General features: G+C 45.9%; 1 protein-coding gene and 1 long non-coding RNA gene across 2 annotated transcripts in view; one reads left to right on the forward strand and one right to left on the reverse strand.

The window, feature by feature from the left end:
* LOC142785034 (protein O-mannosyl-transferase TMTC1-like) overlaps window positions 1–12,700 on the reverse strand; it is an 80,473-nt gene extending 67,773 nt beyond the window's left edge. The window contains exon 1 of the mRNA XM_075883460.1: window positions 8,582–12,700. Coding sequence (XP_075739575.1) covers window positions 8,582–9,276 — 695 coding nt within the window. The 5' untranslated portion in view covers window positions 9,277–12,700. The remainder of the gene's footprint in view (window positions 1–8,581) is intronic.
* LOC142785036 (uncharacterized) overlaps window positions 1–13,494 on the forward strand; it is a 131,423-nt gene that overhangs the window by 54,714 nt on the left and 63,215 nt on the right. The window lies entirely within an intron of this gene.

Genomic DNA, 13,494 nt, shown 5'->3' on the forward strand with positions numbered 1-13,494 from the left:
TCCGACCCCGACAAACTTGCCGCTGTAGCCGCGTTTCCGCATCCCACAGACAAGAAGACTGTTCGGCGCTTTCTGGGCCTGTGCGCCTACTATCGACAATTTATTAGAGGGTTTTCGAAGATAGCTGAACCCTTGACTCGCCTGACACGCGACGACACACCGTTTGTATGGGCTACCGAGCAACAGGCTGCTTTTGCCGAGCTACGACAGCGGATGCAGTCAGCCCCTGTTCTTGCGCATTTAGACGATGATGCTAACACAGAGGTGCACAGTGACACCAGTAACATCGGCCTCGGCACAGTGCTCGTCCAGCATCAACACAGCAAAGAACGAGTCATAGCCTATGCCAGCCGCTCACTGTCCCGTACCGAGGTGAATTACGCAACCACAGAGAAAGAGTGTCTCGCAGTAGTGTGGGCGATCACCAAGTTGCGCCTGTACCTCTACGGTCGTCTATTTAAAGTGGTGACGGGCCACCATGCCCTCTGGTGGTTGGTAAACATACGTGATCCCTCTGGACGACTGGCCCGATGGAGCTTGCGTCTACAGGTATTTGATGTGACCATCGTATATAAGTCTGGACGGAAGCATGAAGTCGCTGAGACGCTGTCGCGTGCACCCATACATTTAGTCAATCAAGAAGAAGAAGACAATGACGGTTTCCTGGGCGCCCTTAGCTCATCTGACTTGAGCAGACGCCAGCGAGAGGATGAAGAGATTCGACCGCTCATCGACTATCTGGAGGGTCATAGCGCGGTTATACCTCGCCATCTATCTCACGTCGTGACGTCTTTCTGCCTCCGAGATAATGTCCTGTACAGAAAAAGACGCCCGTTCTACGAGCCGCGCTTACCTCCTCGTCATTCCGAAGGACATGCGGGACGAAGTCCTCTCCGCGTGTCATGACGAGCCCACATCTGGTCATCTAGGTTACTCGAAAACGCTCGCCAGAGTAAGTGAGGCGTACTACTGGCCCGGACTTTCGGCAAGCGTGAAGCAGTACGTTAAAAGCTGTCGTGAATTCCAGCGTCGAAAGTCGCCACCAAGCAAGCCGGCAGGATTACTTCAGCCAATTGATCCACCCCACAAGCCGTTTGACCAAGTCGGCTTGGACATTCTCGGCCCATTTCCTTTATCGTCCGACGGCAACAAATGGGTCATTGTTGCAACTGACTATTTGACCGGCTATACTGAGACACAGGCGATACCACGAGCCACGTCTTTAGAGGTAGCACAGTTCTTCATGTGCCACATTGTTCTGCGCCACGGTGCTCCATCTACAGTGATAACCGACAGAGGAACAGCGTTCACTGCACAGCTTATTGATAAAGTTTTTCGACTAAGTAATACTAGGCATCGAACGACAACTGCTTACCATCCGCAGAGCAACGGCTTAACCGAGCGACTAAATAAGACAGTCACAAACATGATCTCCATCTACATCGACGTCCAAAACAATACATAGGATCGCATTTTGCCTTATGTGACGTTCGCTTGTAACACCGGCGTTCAAGAAACTACCCGATTTACACCGTTTCGCCTTCTATACGGCCGCGAAGTTCAGACCATGCTGGATGCGATGCTTCCTTGTGAAGACGCCATCAATTAACAACTGACGCAGAAGAATTCGCAGAGCGTGCCGAGGAAACTCGTCAACTCACCCGGCTACACATTGGTCAGCAGCAACAGGTCGATGCACGACGTTACAATATGCGTCACAATGACGTATCTTACTGTCCGGGAAACCAAGTTTGGGTTTGGACCCCTGTTTGTCGCCGTGGCCTCTCCGAAAAGTTGCTCAGCAGATACTTCGGTTCGTAAGTATTACGCCGCGTGAGTGACGTAAACTACGAAGTGGTTTCGGACGCTACGTCATCACGATGGGTACAACGAAGACAACCGACCTCTGACATAGTTCACGTGGTGCGCATGAGGCCTCATTTTGCGCATTCCTAAAAGACCACTTTTCCTGTTTTTTTGTGCTCCGACGATTGCCTCATCATTGGTGAACTTATTGCGTCTAACATTTATTATTGGTGCCCTTTTTCATTGTTTAAGCTACTTTGTTTCGCTTTTTTGCAGTAACTTTACAGCATCGGGACGATGCTTTTTCTTTATTTTTGTTGAGAAGGAATATTGCCACCTACTTCTAGTAGTGGATCGTATGCCAAGGTGAAGGCTCCACCACAAACAAGAAAGAAGTGCGCGTGGGCCCCGCTCTGGCAAACAAGCCCAACCGACGCGCTTGGTTAGAGCCCTGTTGCTCAGACGTCAATAAACCTTGTCGACACCCCCTGGAGCGACGTGACAGTATGGTACTGGTGCAAACATGATAAACATGTGATGCGTGTCATGTAACAGCATGACTACATGCTACGCGCATGTTGCGCTCATGGCCGTTTCACTATCTTCACATGTACCAAACTCGGTATTACTGGACACCAATTGACCACATAGGCAAATGACACATCGAAACATGATAATCACGACATGCGTGTCATGTAACAACATGAATACATGCCACAATGATGATGCGCTCGCCGCCGTTTCGCTAGCTGCACATATGCCAAATTTGGTATGACGTGACGCCAGTGGATGACGATTATATGACTGGTGCAAACATGATAATCCTAACACGCGTGTCATGTAGAAACATGACACCATACCACACTCATAGAGTGCTCGCTGCCGTTTCGCCAGCTCCACATATATACTAAATTTGGTATCACGGGTTGTGATTAGATGAAGAAGGTAAACGACACACCCGAACATGATAATTGTGGCATGGAAGTCATGTACAACATCATTTACTTCCACCTCGTAACGTTGTGCTGATTTTGAAAAGACATATCAACATTTCTCATTCGTGCTTCACATATCATTGATTCCATTGTACACGGGATCTGCCAATTTTTTTATCTCCAACGCACAAAGCAGAAAGAAGAAAACAAGTCATGTCTTAGATGCGAAAAAAAATTCTACTATTTCTTAGTGCCAACGCAATCATTGCAAGAATTCTCACTAGCCTTCACAGCGTTGCACCTGATGAGGGAAACGGAGTATAGGAAAAAGACATTCGTAGAACACATGAACATGGGTTCAGAGGTGTGGCTCCTATGTGGGTGTCGCCATGATGCCTTATGATTTTCGAATATGCATAACCCCCTTTCCTCCCGCCCTCCCACTAAGTGTGACGCTGAGCTCGATTGTGCTGCCATTTTATATTCTGTGTGTGTACAATTACGTCGCATTTGGAAATATACTTTTCATGAAAATGAAGAATTTTTTCAAGCAAACACTTCATGAGAGCTTATTTACCATAATTTAGTTAGTAGCATAAAGATGGCGAAAGCAAGACGGGAAACAGCGTGAACGAACCTATGGATTATCCCACGTCATCCCATGCACTAGGTGGTCCACGTAATACTCATAAAAAGTTTTAGAAAAAACCACGGGCTCTAGAAGCTTCCACCTCCTCTATATAAGTGTAAATAAGCTGTTTAACTAATCATCAACCAGATGCACTTCATTCAAGTAAACATTTTATAATCTAGTTGGAAAGGGTGAAACTCAGCAAATAACCTCAGAATCCTCAGGTTATTTTGTGCTGAAATGTGTCTGGCTGTTTTTGTAACGTAAGCTAATTGGCTGAGGTTGAGAAGTTTCAGTGGCAAGAAATAAACAAGAAAATATTTGACCCAATTCTGCATGTTGCATTGCACATGTCGTCGAGAGATGATAGTCTTGCGTCTGGAGAGAGGGAACAAAACGTTTATTTGATGTTGTGCGGAAGAAAATTGGTGAATGGAATTGTGTAGGCGCTGCGTTAGAGTGCCTCGAGCGTGTAGTGGAGGCGAACGAGCGCATGGAGGCACGTTAGACTTGAGTGCCATCTCGCAGTTATCTTCAAAAACGAAGGCGTGCACGCTTGCGGAGAAAGATGTCCGCCTGTCTCAGAGGTGATAAGATGTAGAACGCAAAGCGATGGGCAGGTGCCACCACTATGTTGTCGTAGCAAAGCATTGGCAACAGTTGCCTCTTTGAGCATCGCGTTGCACTGTCAGTACAGCGTGATAAACGCTACGGTCCTTAGAGTTACTTGTGTCTGCCTTCTCAAGTATAAAGGAACACATACATAGACATGTTGTTATGGTGCCTCAGATATGCGTAATGATTGCTTTTTAGTTGACAATCGCACAAGTATGAACGCTGAATCATGAGCAATATTGGTAGGCACTGCGGATGGGGTCGGCCGATTGGTGGCGTTTCAGGTATCGTTAGGGTGGACAAACAGACAAATGTACATACATACAACAGACAGACAGACAGACAGACAGACAGACAGACAGACAGACAGACAGACTAAATTTTTTCTGTCGAAGGTCCCAAAGGAAGACAATCGTCTTTAAAAATGATGCACTCGTGCGACGCTAAATCCAGCCAATGGCAAGGTCGCTACATCAAAAAGAAGGTTAGCGGTGATGCCAGTGCACTCAAACACTTCGAAGTATTTGTTGACGTCCTGATCAATCGTTATTCCATAAACGTGAGTGAGTTGGAAAGACAAAAAGAGTGTGTGTTTGTGTACGTGGGTGCGTACGCACGTGTGTATACACTTTAGTGAAACAACGCTGGTTTCAGTCTGCCAGCTGTCACTGGGAAACCTTTCGTCATGTCGTTGAAACGACGGCCACAGTTGACGGATTGTAGGTTTTTGTTCAGTGGTTTTCTTCGGCCAATATCTGCCACCTCGCGTGACCGGCGATGCTGAATGTACTTGCACGAGTAATTTTCTTGCTTTTTACAAGCGTGGGTAAGTGGCGTCGTCTGGTGCATCCTTTCAAACTATTGAGAGAAGGAGGGCATGTAACCGCCACCTTAAGCAGTTGTCGGTCAAGCTGACCCACGCCTGAAACTACTGCAGGCACCAGGTGTAATAAGAGACATAAAGAGAGAAAAGCAGGCGCGTCCTCGCTTCGTTCTCAACTGGATGCTTATTTATCCCAACAACAGCAAAATAAAGTAAATTCGCCAGCTGCGTATTTTCTTCCTTTCATCCTCTTCACGTACTTTACGCAAGCAACAATGTGGAGGCTGCATTACGGCCCACATTATAGTTGTGCAAAAGGCATGGCTTTCAAGGCTGGCCGCCAAAACGAGGACGCATATTTTGCACACCTCGACATGTACGTTTCTTTTTTTTCTCGCCTATTTCAAGGTCCTTCAGCGAAAACAAGGGCTGGTGTAAGAAATAGAAAATAAGAAAATCTCTTGGAAGATAAATAGCCGCCGAGGTAGTCGAGGGACGAGCAAGAGCTCGCCTGGGGTGCTGAGCAACGCATTCATTTTCTGCCGGTACAAAGTTTCTGAGCAGCCGTGGCGAGGGGTCTTTGTCGGCAACTTTGTCATGCAGCTTGTAATCATTTTTACTCTCTACGTGGGTGGCATTTCCGACTGTCTGTAGTTGTTTCGTTCCCTCTGTTTCGTCCTCTATTTATTTCGATAGTCTTTCTTAGGTTACTTGGACGCAAAACGTTTCGTGTGTCTGTCGGTCTATTTGTCTGTCCATTTGTCTGTTTGTCCATCGAAACCCCTACCCGAAACGGCCAAAATCTAACCCCATCCACAGCGCCCACCAATATTGCTCAAGTTCAAGCGTTCATCCTTGTACGATTGTCAACTAAAAAGCAATTATTGCACATATCTGAGGCACAATGAAAACATGTCAATATTCTCTGGTGTCTTTTTACACTAGAGAAGGCATACAGAAGTAATTCTAAGGATCGTAGCGTTTATTACGCTGCGCTGATAATGCAACGCTATGCCAAAACGGCAACTGTTTCCAACTCTTTGTTAGGACGACAAGGTGGTGGCACCTACCCGTCACTTTGCGTTCTACGCCTTATCGCCTCCGAGACAGGCGCACACGCAATCCTTCGTTTTCGAAGATAACTACCAGATAGCACTCCAGTCTCCCGTACCTCGATGAGCTCGTTCGCCTGTGCTGCACGCATCGAGGTACACTAACGCTGCGCCTACAGAATACCAATCACCAAGTTTCACGCGCAGAACATCAGATAAACGTATTCTTCACTCTCTTGAGACTCAAGACTATAGTCTTTCGACGACATTTGGAGTGAAACATACAGAAACGGGGCCAATTGTTTTCTGAAGCTCGTATTGGGTGCTCCGCAGTGAATTTGGTCAGGATCAAAACTTGAAAGAAAGTGACTCTGTCTCGCACATTATATTGCCTCTCTGCCACCGACTTCGCCGAAAACTACGCCACGTCGAAGCTTGCAATTCTCAGAAACGCCCGGCGAGTCAGTCGTACAACAACCGACAACTACTGAGTTCGTATGAATCAGTCAATGAAGCAATGTGGGTGCCCAATAGTCATAAGCATGTATACATTATCTTATTAAGATGAAAATAGAACTAAAGATCCTGCACATGTGCTTCAGCAACGCTAACGTTTCAGCTCCTATGCATGTCGTGTATGAGAAAAGTCAACATTCCACTTCGTTCTTCTTCCTAGTTTAGTCCTCTAACAAAGTTACGGCTGGGAGATCGCGTAGAAACTTCCTGAGTCTGCAGATTTTGAAATGAGCGTGAGCTCGATAATTGTACCAAACTATTTAATGCATCTCTTCTTTTATATGTCTGCCATCATTGGGATCCCCGCACTTCGTGGGGTGTCAGTTGACTTCCATTACCGCCTTCTTTCAATAGAAACAACATAAATAAATCCTGTCCCTTTCCATTCAATTTTTCGCACTTACTTTCCATGCAGATTGGTGGTAGTGTAAAGGGGTTCAGTGAGCAGCAGTGAGCTGTGCGCGCAGGTGAAGCCTCTCCAGATAACGCGAATTGTAAATCAAGTTCACTGCACACTACATGCTATAGTTGACAAAGAGGGACGCCGCATTCGGTCAGCCAATACTAGACGCACAAACACTGGTACAGAAATGTGTGCGCCGTGTCTTTTTATAGCACGCCCACCTCTACATCCATGGCTGAGGAGAATGGGCTGCGCATGACAAATGCAAACGAGCTGTTTGTTGGGGCATCGTGTTGTGCAAGGTCCCATATTATGGTGTATACTCGTGAACTGAAACGCACGTCGAAACTTACAGAGTAAGGGCACAGTGGGAAAGCAAGATGAAGGGCTCTCGTGTACTTAAATTTTGGTAAGCACGTTGTAAGAAAGGGGCCATGTTTGTGGAGGATGTCCGGTCGAAGTCTTTTTCCACAGAACCTTGTTATGGTATTGCTGTTCTGTCGAGTTTAATTGACTACTAATGCTGCAAGCTTATAGACTGGCGCATGTTGGTGGACGACAGACATGAAGTGCGGAAGAAAAGAACGCCTATTTGTTGAAATAACGAAGCTAATATCATTTCTGCATTCAGCACGTGGTCAGGTTTCTGTCGCCTAAAAAACAAGTTCCATCTAGCTTGCCACATCAGGAAATTTTCTCAAAAGGCGAATGCATGCACTTGAGCTTTTTTTTCTTTTTGATGTCCCGCCTTCTATCGCCCTTTTTATTTTTACTCATGTGCCGTCACAGAAAGAAACAAAAACTTTTTGTCGCTCTTTACGCAACGCCTTCTTTCAAGTCAGATATCTCTCACAGGCGCCGATCCTAGATACAGGTCTCTTGGCAGTCTGAGTGGCTTTGAAAAAGAAGAGAAAAGAAGAATACCACGTTGTGACTGTATCTAGCGTAGGAGGTCATTAAAACTCGCAGTCTTCCCAACAGAATGCCCATGCCAGTGAGTTTTCTTAACATGTCGAGAAGAGACGAGGAATTAAATAAACAAACCCAACACGAAAGGTACACACAGTTAAAGTATGATCGTCTCTTCTGCAGTTCTATTTCTAATATTATTTTTGTGATATTTCCTTTGTGTGTAGGAGGCCGTTTATCGCAACCGTAGAATAATCATGTTTCAATGAAAATGTTAAGAGACGTCTCCTTATAGCAATTTTTGTTATTCGAGAAACAACTCGTGTTTCAAGACAGGGCTACATATATTTAAATCATCCATTTTCAATTTCCACGATGTTCAATGCACCACCTGCAGAGAAAATTTCCGGTTCACCTCGATGAACAAATTGTATGTCTCGCCGTAGTCAGTGTCATCTAGCTGCAGTAGCTGAATGTCTTATATACATCAATTAATAAAACCTGGGGTTTTACGTTCAGAAAGCATGAAATGTTTATAAGGCACGCCACATCAGTCGGCTACGGAAATAGCAATCCTGTGTGGTTCTTTCACGTGCGCTGATATCATCCAGTGTACGAGAATCTAGCATTTCTTCAAAATCCAAGTGCGACCCCCGCGTCTGGGATCACACACTTCATATTAGCAGCCGAGTACCGTTCACTCTGTCCACCGCGGCAGACGACTTGGTTTGCAATCATTTAGGGTGGTGTCATGAGATTCGATCTTGATGGCATGTTAGAAGGGGGGACAGCGATGATGTCTCTATACAAAAATTTTAGAAACAGCGTGCACATCTAATGTACAAAGCAAAGTAGTCAGTTTCTCCTGCTTGTAAGCGTGCCTATTCTTACCTGAAAGTGAGCACTGTGAGCGGCCGGTACGACTTGTGGCTTCGAGGATCCGCCATCGGTCGCCCCCAGAAATCGTTCATCCAAAGCGACGACAACGACGAAGATGCTGCGTGTCGTCTATTTTCGCCGGTGACGTCGGGGTTACCGACCACGGCCACAACGTCATCGTGCACGAAATCACCATCCAGCGAGTTCATGTAACACAGCACGGCCACGACACCGGCGCACAACGCGGGCATCCACGCGGTCCTACGTTCCACATCATTGTTGACATACACCGGTTCTTTGGTGGCATCGGCTCCACCGTCGCTTCGCTTTTGTGGTTGTTGTTTCGTGGGGTGTTGACATCGTTGCCGATCAGATGATGTTCGCCGGTGCTTGTGCTGATCCTCAACTGGTGTCGCCTTCACACTGACTGCTCGTAATATCGTAGAATGTTTCAAGTAAGAGTGCGTCCTAGTTACTACAGAAACACACTTGGCACTGAATGACCGAGTCAACGCACGCACTGTGCCCGCAGTGCACGTTGCTTTACTTCGACAAAGTCTGTGCCATGTGTCCGGGTGGCAGTATTTCCCATTGCCGCCTGTGTGATCCGAAAGTGCTGTCTCGGTAGACGCACCCCCAGATGTTTCTAGGTAGGCATGAAGCAGCGACGATTGCGCACCTCCGCTAAACCAGCCTCCTACAGCCATCGTTGAGATTCACACAACCAGCGTAGCACAATACAACCAAAGCACGCACGCTTTCGTCGCTCAACCGTTCCAAGCAATACGCTTTAATCACGCTAACGAAGTCGATGAACTGCACGAACACACACACGCACACAAGCAAACTGAAAGCGTCACAGGACACTTGGGCGCTTTCCGAAGCACGTGGTAGCTCACAGGACGGCTTATTCCCTGCCGCCGGTGTGAATCGAAGCGTATCTCCACTCAAGGCCTTCGTCTTGTGCGACACTCCCGGTGAAGTATCGTGGTAATCCTTGGTAAATCCGTTCCACAGACGTCACTTTCGATTGGTACAGCAAATGAATGAAAGCAGACAAGAGTGTCCTGTTTCTGTTTGGGGATGAGAACACCTCCCGTATGAGAAAGAAGGGCGCGCAGGGCATCGTGAGTACTAGTTCAGAAGAAACTAAAGAAAAACTAAACAGAACGTAAACCTATTTGAATATTACTGCTGCATCCTTCAGAACGCATCTTCTTGTGAACACCCAAACGTTAGCGGAGCCACCCAGAAAGATATACAACCATTTTCCGGGGCTCGCACCTGGAAAATAGTTCATCTGAAGCTACATGTTCACATTCCAAAGACGTATGTGCACCTCCGAACACCTTCCCTCAACCTGCCGACAGTACTTTGGAAGGCGAAACTTTGATACGACGATTTAGGCGCCACGTTGTATTAAAATAAAAGATAAGCTAAGAGCACGAATTGAGATTCACGCGTGCACTGGGCGGAACCATGGGCGACCATTTTCGCTGAGAGCGCCCGGCACTTGGAGCGCACAGCGCATAGGACGCACACGAACTGAACGGCACTGCAAAGTGAGAAAACCCTGGTGGGCTTCCGCGCACGCCCAGTAGAGGACTTGCGCTGGCAGGTTCGATGCGTCCCGTGGGCGGTGCTGCCATCTAACGGCTGGCGCAGATGTTGTGGGATAGAGGTGCCGTAAAATCTCGCTTTTTGGACGCACGTTGAGGCACGGGTACAGACTTCTCAGTCGAAGTAAGGGTGCGCGAATATTCGAAACTTCATACGTTGAATACTTGTATTGTCTTCGATTCGGAAATTACATTCACTACTAGAAATATTTTATTGCTGCAAGACTTCGAGTGAAATAATCAAATCAGCAGTATATACTGCATACGTGTGATAAAATTCGCCATTCTTGGCACCGAAAAATGCAAATTCGTTTCAGTTGCCAGGTTTTGCCCTTTATCTCTCGGTTTCGCGCAATCGCGCCTTTGCAATGGTAACGTTTTTAAGTGGCGTAGCCTCAGAATAGCATTTCGTATGACACCTAGCATGTTGCACAAGATTCTTTAAATTATACTGAACGAAACCGCCGAACTAAGGCTTCAGTCATTGCGAAATCGAATAGAAATACCTGCAACTAAAGAAATTTACATTTTCTTTTGATTATTACTGTGATGAAGCAGCCACGATAAACAACGTAACAATGCCATTACTTGTCTCATTCGACAAAGCATGCATATAAGGTTAAAGTATGGATGTAGCCCATTCAGCAGTAGTGTTTTACAGCGAGTGGATATAGGGACGGTGACATGCACATATGGTAGCAGTTAGGTCATACAATTCCTAAATTGACAGATGAATACAACTGTATGCACTGCCTAGCAAGGTTTAAATTAACCCCGGCTTAGGTGTCCTTTTGGGAAACGTAAATGCTTTGCCTCAACACCACCTCACGAGCTTCCTGGAGTGCAAGCATTTGAATGCTGAGGTCTGAGCTGCTCCGAATGGCTGCTCACATCGACGGAAGGGTGCCGTAAATAATTTGCTATACGCAAACTTGCCTATTGATGTCTGACTGATGAAACAAAATTTTCAAAATTCAGTTGTGCTGTTCCTGACTAGGTAGGAACTACACAGACTAGATTTGAGTAGTTACATTAACCAACTATTGTGATGTATTTTTTCAAGTGAGGAATTCGAAGAAAATTACTCATTACTTTCTAACTTCTCACTACAAAGCACTCTTCTTAAGGCATGAAACAATTGTCCAAAAAGAAAACAAAATAACAAAAAACAAGTTATTTTGAGGGCATAACAAGTTTGGAAAGCTAAACAAAAATCTTTTCGTATTTTCATGTGTACGTGTTCTTAGTAAAGACTACATAAGTGGTCCATGAATTATGAACTTTGCTCGTTGTAACCTACAAGTATTGTCATTTTAGAAAACAGATTGAAGATGGAGCTCGGAGGCGAGGAAGAAGAAGTAGCCAAGAGCACGCTCTGCATATTTTTTTTTTCATGTTCTGTCAACAATAATCCGAACACGTATCGGTTCTGCGATCTCTCTGGTCCTTCTGAAACATGGTGCCGTGACAAGGATGATCTAAAGACAGACGCACAGACTTTAATCCCATTCGCAAAAACGGGTTGAAGAACGAAGCAGCGGCGTCTGGCTCAAGGACGAACCGTCGAGAGAAGGATCACGACCGACGACTGTTGGAGACGCACATAAAAAGACAAGAGCTCTTTCAACACGTTTTAAGCATGAATAAAGAGGTCCTATCGAAGAAGCGGAAGACGCTTCGAGCAAATATTATGACGCTTACGAGCGAAATAGATAAGAAGCTAGAAGAAGACGCCGACCGAGCGCAACTTATGACGCTTCTGAACCAGATGAAGAGCGTGTCACAGACGCTAAGACAAGTTAACGAACAGATAGAACCGTTCATGAAAGAATACGACGCGGAGGCAGAATTTGAAAGAGTTTTGCATTATGAGATGAAGATCGTCGCTGCAACGACAAAAATAGAGGAGCGATTACGCGAGTTAGAACAAGCGACGCAACTGACTACGAGAATAGTCACAGAACAGGCGATTTCAGTGCAAGGTACTAACCAAATCTCGGAGAGGCAAGAGCTTGTTAACTTGCCACGTCTTGAGATGATCAAGTTTGATGGGAAAAAAACAGCATGGCCAAGGTTTTGGCATCAGTTCGAGACATCGGTGCATAACAGAGTGAACATGCCGAAGAATCGAAAATTTAGTTACCTACTGGCGTCTCTGAGCGGGGAGGCTGCGTCCCTCATAGAAGGTTTGCAGTTTTCTGATCAGAATTATGAGCATGCAAGCGCTTTTCTGAAAGAAACCTACGGACGAGAAGATAATTTGAGAGAGATCTACATAAAAGAGCTTGCAAATTTGGAAGCAGTGAAGAGTCCTAAAGATGTAGATGGGTTGAAGAAACTCTTCCAAAGGTTGCAAGTGAATACACGAGCACTGCAGTCGTTAGGAGTGGAAATGGATAGTTATGCCACAGTGATAGCTCCTGTTGTAAAATCTGCGCTACCGGTGGATATGAGGATTGAGATGAAGATGCAGGAGTTAAAGAAAGGTGACAACAAAACGGCAACTACGGAATCGGACTCAGCGTCAAGAGACAGCACGAGCAGTTTGAAAGACATTATTGAGTTTTTAAACATATATATATATATATATATATATATATATATATATATATATATATACATATACATATATACATATATACGCAGCAGAGAAGAAACTCGAGAGGAAAAATACGACGTTACCCAGTCACCGCACAGTATGAGGCGGACTAGAACATCTGCGCTTGAAAGCACCTCAATGAAAAAATGCATCTTCTGTGAGATGACTGGACACTACACGGAAGATTGCAGAAGAAGCATTAGTATACAACATAAGAAAGAAGCCTTGCAACAGGAACGAAGGTGCTTCAGATGTACCAGACCTTACCACACGGCGAAGATATGCCGCGCTTACGTACGCTGCAAAACATGCAAGGGAAGGCACGCGACATTCATGTGTCGACCACGTAGGCCTGCAGGAAAGTCAGCCCAGCAGCAAAGCGGTGATTTTGAGCAAGTGCGTAAAAGCGCCCACCATGACCGGTTAGATACCAGCAAGTCTTGCAACATGCACGCACAGCAGTCTGATGAACACAAGCGCATACTACTGCAGACAGCCTTTTCGTGGACGGAGGGAGAAGACAGCAGGTGCTACGCACGATTTCTGCTGGACAACGGGAGCCAGAGGACGTTCATTCTCAAAAGATTGTCATGAAAACTAGCGTGCAAGGTAAAAAGATCCGAAAGGATTACTGTAGGATCATTTGGAGAAGGACAGATGGAACTAGACATGAAAGTCGTCGAGGTCAGCGTGAGGAAGGATCCCAT

This window comes from Rhipicephalus microplus, unplaced genomic scaffold, assembly GCF_043290135.1.
Source record: "Rhipicephalus microplus isolate Deutch F79 unplaced genomic scaffold, USDA_Rmic scaffold_17, whole genome shotgun sequence".
NCBI classification, from domain to species: Eukaryota; Metazoa; Arthropoda; class Arachnida; order Ixodida; family Ixodidae; genus Rhipicephalus; species Rhipicephalus microplus.